General features: G+C 41.5%; 1 protein-coding gene across 1 annotated transcript; it reads right to left on the reverse strand.

The window, feature by feature from the left end:
* Window positions 1-688: 688 nt before the first annotated feature.
* Window positions 689-5,372, reverse strand: mpv17l2 (MPV17 mitochondrial inner membrane protein like 2). The gene is made up of 5 exons (XM_088907659.1): window positions 4,786-5,372; window positions 4,203-4,364; window positions 2,961-3,037; window positions 2,705-2,833; window positions 689-2,328 (listed from the first exon to the last, which is right to left on the reverse strand). Exons 1-5 carry the CDS (start codon window positions 4,970-4,972, stop codon window positions 2,218-2,220), a joined length of 666 nt encoding a protein of 221 aa, XP_088763785.1. The 5' UTR covers window positions 4,973-5,372; the 3' UTR covers window positions 689-2,217.
* Between the last annotated feature and the right edge of the window lie 3,041 nt (window positions 5,373-8,413).

Consider the following 8,413-nt stretch of genomic DNA (forward strand, 5'->3'; position numbering starts at 1 on the left):
ATAAATTGTATGAGCTGTCAGAATGCTCTATGCACATGTAGAGATTCAGTGGGCTCTGCAGTTCCTCAGCTCTCAAAGTTGGATTCGCTAGAAATCGTTAGATTTAAGGAAATCTTTGCACGTTGTCGCACCCTGCGATGTTGAACCTGTGGTAACCTGTTACTCTTTCCCCTTTCACAGGATGTGGACTGGCAAAAACAAGACTAATAAGGAGCTGCGCTTCCGAAAACAAAAAAAAATTAATTAAAAAGTGTTGTGCTCTGGCACAACGAGCAGTGGCTTCCACTTCCTTCTCTGCAAAGCCTGCCACCTCACTGTCCTTGCACGTCGGTCTGCAATGCCAGTTTCTTCCCTAACAAGGTTAGCCAGAAACCACAACACCTTTTTCTAAACAGCGTTAGCAACACTGTCTCTCCCTTTCACTTGGTTATGAACTCTGCGTCACACGTCATATTACCCTGATACAGCGTGTTAACATTAACGAGCGGAATTATAAAGTAAAACAACCTCCAGTCCCCCAATTAAATAGCCATTGATTAAAAATATCAATTTATCTTCACAATCTTCAAATGCATTTCAACCGATAAAGCAAGGAGATGCTAAGGGCTTTTTTAATGTAGCAGGGCTGATTATAACCTGATTATTAACAAACAATATACACTTTTCAAGTTTAGATTAACACGACAGGTTTTGCAACAAATTTAAAATAATTTATTCCATAGATATATTCCATACATATATAATTTGTTTACCCAGTGATTTACAGATAATACTGGTTTAACACCAATAACAATCAATTTCCGCCAAATTTAAGTATTGATATAAAATCGATTCACACTAAGGTTTCTGTATGGTAGATTTCAAATGCTATATTGTAGAAATTATAACCACTGACTGCTTGTTTAATCTCCGTTTTCACACCTGCTCATATACAGACAACACTATACTGCCATGCAGCTCCGTTACTATGTTTGTGATCTACCTGGGGAAAAGAGGACTCCCATGAAAGAAGGATGTGTTAATAGAGCTCCCCCTACAGTTGAAAGGAGAGAGCAACAATGACGAAACATTATATAAAGCAACACGGTACAGATCGATAGTAGAGAACAGAACGAGGCTTTAAAAATCTTCATGAAGACATGCCCATAAACCTGCAGCCTTCATTTCATTTAAAAATCCACTGGGGAACCCTTCTTATGGATCATTACATCAGAACTGTAGTTTAGCTGTTCCATTGATTGACTCAGACAATTTTAGTCTAAATGATCTGATTATCTAGGAATTTTGGCAATTATGTTCCTTTCAGCCCCTAAAACCTTCTAAAGCTAAATCACAAAAGTCTTTCAAGTAGTGGAAATTAATCAGTTTTTTTGTATTGTAAGTTTTTTGTATGCTAAAAACATTTCTTCAAATGCTTTTCTTTCCAACAAAAACACCCTTTCAGGTTTTATTTAATATTCATTCTAGCTGAAGAATTTGAAAGATGCCGCCACACAAGTCTCAAACACTTGTGACTATTAATCCTCTTTCCTCAAATCTTGGTTCTGCTTTCAAGAAAGCAGTTACGCCTTCTTACTCTTCAATGGCAATGCTGAACAAGTCATGAGCAGACCCAGTCAACAAAACAAAAGGCACAGAATCACTTTGAAAACAGGCAGAACACGAGTGATTCCTAATTTACAGCTTTGCTTGACAGTACAGACACTGGCAAAAAACGATCTCTTTAGAGACATCTAAAACCCAATAGTGTACCAGACATTTCAGTTCTGAAAAGCAATTTAACAGTGTCAGAAATACAGGCTCTATCGGGCTTCCCCAGCTGAGCAGAAGCTAAAAACTTAAGAAATTATCCTATTCTCTAAAGGCAGGTGAGAGGACTCTGGTGTCTGTCATCAGCTCAGTTACCCTTAGTCTTCAACCAAAGGCCAAAAACAGGGTCTGTCTCCTACGTACAAAGAGAAATTATTTACCCCCCAGTTTCAGCAAGGGTGTAAAATCAACACTCAAACAGTGCAACTACTTCGACAAAACATGGTAGATCTTATGGTCTAAAATTTTACTTCATGAGATAGTAGGATCATTATTGGATTGTTTCTGCTTATTTTGCGGTCCAGATTGTGAAAGATCTCTTTAACAAAACGATGCCCAGGTCAGAAAAGGATAGGATGCCATGTCTAGACAGCCGGTACTGCAAAGTCCCACATGTGCCTCAGGAATCTAGAGCTTCTCTTCCAAGCGCTGTGCTACAGGTAAGGGCACCTCTGTTTCCTGGTCCTCATTTACACTGCTGCTGGAGTCTTGGGTGAGGTCACCTCTTTTGGCACTGTCCTGATAAAGACACAACAGAGCAACAGAAACCATGAACTGCAGTGATTGCCGCCATCAATTACATGTGCATATTTTCACATACTAAGAACCAATCTAGGTAAGCCGAAAGACCTCATATTTTCTTGCATGCTTTATGTTCATGTGGTTAGGGTACACATGACCCAGTTACATAAGTCTTTACAGTGTGTAGGGAATTGCTATACAAAGTGGACAAAGTTCATCTCACCTGATGAGGGAAAACAAAGGAGTTTAACAACTTGCACAGGTCAACACACACAAACACACACACACAGCAGCAGGGCTTAAGCCAGACACCAGTGAGAGAGGAATACAAACACAGGCCAGGGAAAAAAACCCAGAAACGGGAATGACTTACTCTGTGCTTGAGGTAGGAGAGGTAGGTGTCCCAGCCAAGTGTGATTATGTTGACATACAGGACCCGGAATTTGGAAGGCAGGAAGTAGAAGTTCACCATCTGTGCTGGTGGCCAAACGCACCAATCTGCCTAAAGGGATTCAAAATAATTTAATCAAAATCAGCCAGGCATGGTAGGGCCCAGTCCGAACATCACCTAATGTCACCTCACTCTTCCTAAGCTTAGGATTGTTAGAAATGTTTTGTCGTGTGTTTACCTTGTAAAACTCCCAGAACTTCTCCCTGAATTCCTCCCAGCTTTCCTGCACTGTGTGGCCTTCCATCACTCCCATTCCTGAGAAAATAACCGTCTGTTAACAAATGGAAAGAAACGGAGCAGAGCACCGTCCGGCAACTCAAGTTACAACACTGGAATCGTCCCACTGCAACCCAATTAGAGCAAAAAAAAAACAAGTCATTTTGCTAGACAATTCACCTGAGGGCTTTCACCATAAGCAGTGCTAATGAGTTCTAATTTAAAATATAAATCCATCGCATACAATAAGGTTATGATTTATATTAAACATTTCACTAGGTTGAGCGCTTATAAACTTCACTTTACTGGCTGAGCTGGCATGGAAGAAGCACAGAGCACCACAGATCTGATTGCTAGCTGTATTAAACTGGACACACAGTGTACTGCATTCAAGCACCAGCTGATCCCCGGACGTGAAGGCCGTACTGAATGGGGAAGCAAGGAGGCTCTCACTGCACAGCTGACGAGATCCATTTCAGAGTTTCCCAGCTGTAGACTTCTGTGCACATTGTACATGGAAAGCAATAGATTTGATGTTACTTAACTCCAAAAATTTAATATTTAGCACCACACATATTCAGTGGTTGTGAACTGTGGCAAATGATGTCACTCAGTCTAAGTTAATAAGGCTGAAACAACAAGTGCCTCTTGCTTGCTTGTTAACGTTATCAAACAATTTAGTGCCTTTGCTGTGGTCTGTGTTTCTAAACCCTGCTTCTGGGAGGATCAGGCTTTTGATCTAGCCAAATTCTCAATTTTTAAAAATGCTTTCCACTCTTAACAAGATTAATTGGATTTTAATGACCATCAACCCTGCACCAGTTTCTGAGTTTCAGAATGCCCCTCATTCAGATGTGTTGCCTGCAATGTAACCGTGTGGACTTCTGCAGAGAAACAAAAACACTCCTTGTGGGAGTGTTTCACACACAGCCATTTCCACCTGTGTCCCTTCATCAGAAATTGATCCCCTGCTGAGAACAGTTTAGTTAGAATGAGGGGACAAACCTTAAGTCCACATTAAGAAGTGACTGTAGATCTTAATGCTGAATACTGGAGACAAATGTGAACAAAGGGGATTTTTGAAACCAAAGACCAAGTGCAGAAACACCTAAAACAAGTGCGCAGATCAATTCCCATGTGGCAGGAACGGTGAACCTGAAGGTCTGTAGGACTACCGGGTTTTAATTAAAATACCTCATCTTACCTAAGAAATACCAAACTCCAAGAGTAGGAGACGCAACCAGTTGGTCAACAAGAACTTTCTTGCTGACTGTTTGCAAAGCCTTCCCCACATACACTCTGTCCAGCCACAGGTACCAGTAGTGCAGGACAGGACCCATGGAACAGCCAACAGCAAACATGCGCCCTGCAAGAGAGAATTAATCATTACTCCGCCTAATCAGACTCCTTAAACCTTGAGAGGGGACAGCACAAGAATTGCATCTGCATTCAGGTCATTTATGTTACTTTGATGCTTCTTATATTATGTACAGTACTTATTTATCATGTGCTCTAGAGGGAACACGGCGAGAGTGGCCGTGTTTTTTTTTGTTGTTTTCTTCAATTAACTTAATGATTAACCTGCAAAAAAGGAAATCAGATTCAAGGTGCAAAAGGCAAAGAGCAGGTGTTAATCGAAGACATCAGATAACTACAAGTTAAAATAAAGAAGACTTAACAAAAAAAATCGATTAACTGCATCTCCTTTTGTGATTTGGTAACGATACCTGGCGGTCTCAATACAAGGGGTAAATAAAAGCATCATCTAAGCAGCTCTCCAGGCTCACCCGTCCGGAACCAGTCCCGTGTCCTGCCCGGATCCCTCCTCTTCTCTCGGGTCTGCTGGATGAAGTCTCCAGCTGCCAGCATCCCCCCGCAGCTCACCGTGTTAGTGACGAGGAGGAACCTGCCCCTGAAGAGCGGCTTCCAGGAGCCAGAAATCCGGACAAGCAGCTCTTTACCCCGGGGGATCATGCTTCCTCTCGGCGGGCGAGCTCACAGTTACCATCCACTCAGCAGGACTGGACTAGTGACCTTGCTTTTCAATGCTTTACTATCATAACTCACCGAGCTTCCGATAACCTCTTCAAGAACGAGACAAACCGGCTGAAGAAACGTATAGATCTTGATTTTTACAGTAATTAAATACTTGCAACAGCTAAGTCCCAGTAGCTTCCTACAGTAGACACGAAAACAACGGAACCATATACGCGAATTCTTGTTCTTGTTTGAAAAAATAACCTTTTGGATCCCAAACGTTACGAACACTTTCGTCTCATAAGCCGCACGGCAGCCGGTTCACGCAAATACTTCTTCCATAACTCGTGTTCTCTACTTCCTGATCCAAACAGGACATACGTAGTTTTATGTTAATTAAAATACCAAACCAATAAGAAACGAAAATAGAAATTACGCAACCAGAGCTAGTTGTTTCTTATTTTTTTTTACTTATGCATAAATAATAACAAAACTTACAATACAAACAAGAGTACATATAACATTTACATTTACATATAACAAGACAAAAACATCGCCAGGGGTACATATTACAAAATAAACTCAAATTATGAAAAAAAGTGTAAACAAATTAAATAAAAATAACATCCGCACCGCTTTCATATTTTTACATTTTGAAATAGTCTGCAGATACTCCTTTACATATATTTTAAAATGCTCAAACCAAGGACCAGAACTAGTTGTAGTACAGTATACAATGAACACCCGAAGAAGTAATTCAGAATTATTTAAGTATTTGTTGAAGAAAATCTTCGCTTGTAGGTCGGCATTTTTTTTCTTTAGGTTAACGCATGTTTCAAATTGCCAGACGTTTAGGAAACATATAAGCAATTAAAGAAGAAATTATATCACTCTGCAACTCACAACTGCCAACCCACTGAAGCTAAGCAGGTGTGAACCTGGTCAGTACCTGGATAAGAGACCCCCTGGGAAAAACTAAGGTTGCTGCTGGAAGAGGTGTTAGTGGGGCCAGCAGGGGGTGCTCACCCTGCAGTCCATGTGGGTCCTAATGTCCCACTATGGTGACGGGGACAAGCATTGTGTGTGGACATGAACATGTGGAGAACATGCAAACTTCACATAGAAGGTAACCCACATCACCATCAAACCCAAGAGCCAGGAGGCAGCAGTATTAACCACATCACTATGCACCCTCAAACTGTAGCATACTAAAGATCTGGAACACATCATTTTCCGTATATATGGATGGGACCGACATATCAAATGGATTTTTGCTAGTTTGAGAGCCTTACAAGAAAACGTGGACTTGCAGACATGCATGCTTATGGAGAAGAACAATGCAAAATCACTCAAGGGCAGTGCTCAGTCAAAGGGCTTTATTCATAGCACAGACGTACATTTTCCTTAGTGCTGCTGGGCAGGGTGAATTGTGCTTATGTCAATTTTCATTTAAGGAGAAGCACTCACCTTTCCATGATCAACCGCATGTGGAAAATGGAATAGCAGGAACAATGCCAAATGGGGCATCCACTGCCTGCTTGTCTTCTAGTGACTGTGAATGTTGCCCCAGGGGTTCCCCACTTCATTAGTGAGATGCAATCAGAGACCATGAGGAAGATTTGTGAGCAGGGAGAATTGATTGGGTTTTTAACCTGACCCAGTCACTATTCTGGGGTTATTTTAGTGGCCCCAGGAGAATTCACTTCTGCAGAGACAGGCGCGCTGAGGTCGTGACACTTAGGCTTCAATTCTGAGATCCTGAGCTTAAACACTTTTTAGCTTTTTAGATCTTCTTACTGCTAAATCACTTATTAGGGGTTCATTCCTGACTTGGCCTGAGTATGTGATTTTCAACTTACCTGTAAATGTGGGGATAACATTATCAGAAACAGCCATTGTGCCTTATGTGGAATTATCTTGTTTCATTCTGATGTACTGTACATGCAGTGATCATTTCTAATCACCCTGTTCATGATAATAACACCAGAGATGTACTTGGACTATAAAACTTTCTGTAAAACTACTTGGATTCATAGCACCATGGGAGATTCATGTTGTTTGCATCTGCTTAAGTGTTCTCCTGAAAATGCCCTCTTCATAACAAATTAAAACTTATTCCAAACCTTTTCTGAACTGCGCTGTGCCGTTTTGCATCCAAAAAGGATGTTTGTGTTCTTCAGGTACATAAATAGCTCAATTAAATTGCACTCCTAACTTCAACCTTCAACGTAAAAATGACCAAAGAACGTCTGTTATAAAAATGATTTATTGCGCATTTCAGGTTGTAAGATGACCAGGGGAAGGGTTATCCATGACAGGTATTTCCGGAACGACCTGCTTAATATACGCGACATAGACCTGAGCAAAATGGCCGCCAAGAAGCACCAGCTGTCCCGCCTATGGAAAGGGCCTAGTCAGCAAAACAACGAGACACAGGTGAGCCTCATCAGGAAACAAAATATAAATGCCGCGGAAGCCGGTGAACCGGTGTGGAAGTCAGCGAGTTGAATGCGTTTTGGAGGAGATGGAGGAGATGGAGGAATCGGGTTGGTGTTTACGGAAGGGGGGAAAAAAGCATTACGGTTTACGGATTGTGGCTCGGATTTGTTGTTTTACGGATTTCGGAACTCGTATAGATTAAGGACTGGGTTTGGGAAGATAAACGGACGGAAGAAACGGAGAAGAGCTCCTGGAAAATTTAAGAAAGAAAAGTGTGGCGTAAGTAACCTCTCATTTCCATGAACTTTTTCCCCGGTGACCCCACAATTGGTGGAGGGTACGGACACCCGCTGCTCGGGGTTGAGAATTGTGGAAATGCAAAGTTTTTTTTTTTGCTTGTGTGAGCTCCCTTTGAGGGAAATGGAACAGTTTAATGCAACAATTGCCCCAAGCCACCTTTACCCTGTTTTTTGTCTCTTAAAAGGACAAGAATCTATAAAAATTCAAACTGAAACTCCTTTAATGGATTATAGAGGAACAGAAATAGGTGAGTGAAGAATTGCAAAAATTGGGGGAGGAAATTAAATGGCCCCCAGTAACGGGGAGAGAGATGAGTGTAGTACAAATTGGGCTTAAAAAGATGGAGCTAGATATTCGAGAAGTACCGCAAGCCTTGACTGGTTTTTCTCCGTTTTGAGTTGCTATACTCGGTGACCACGGGGTGTATTGGATTTGGTTAAAGACTCTTGGGAGCATCATCCTTCACTGAACATGTAGAACAAATGAAATAATAAATATTGTTCCCATTGTGATGGAAAACCTGGAGAAAGCCCAGGCACAACAGAAGTGGATTTATAGTAGGGGAGCTATTGTGTGAGAATTTCAGGCTGGAGACTAAGTACTGATATTGGTTCTGACCCTGGAATGTAAATTCCTGGCCTCCTGGAAGGGGCCTTATGAGGTGGTGGGGAAAGGTGGGTCCAGTTAACTAAAGTTAAG

The sequence above is a fragment of the Atractosteus spatula genome, chromosome 28 (genome assembly GCF_055471065.1).
Source record: "Atractosteus spatula isolate fAtrSpa1 chromosome 28, fAtrSpa1.hap1, whole genome shotgun sequence".
NCBI classification, from domain to species: Eukaryota; Metazoa; Chordata; class Actinopteri; order Semionotiformes; family Lepisosteidae; genus Atractosteus; species Atractosteus spatula.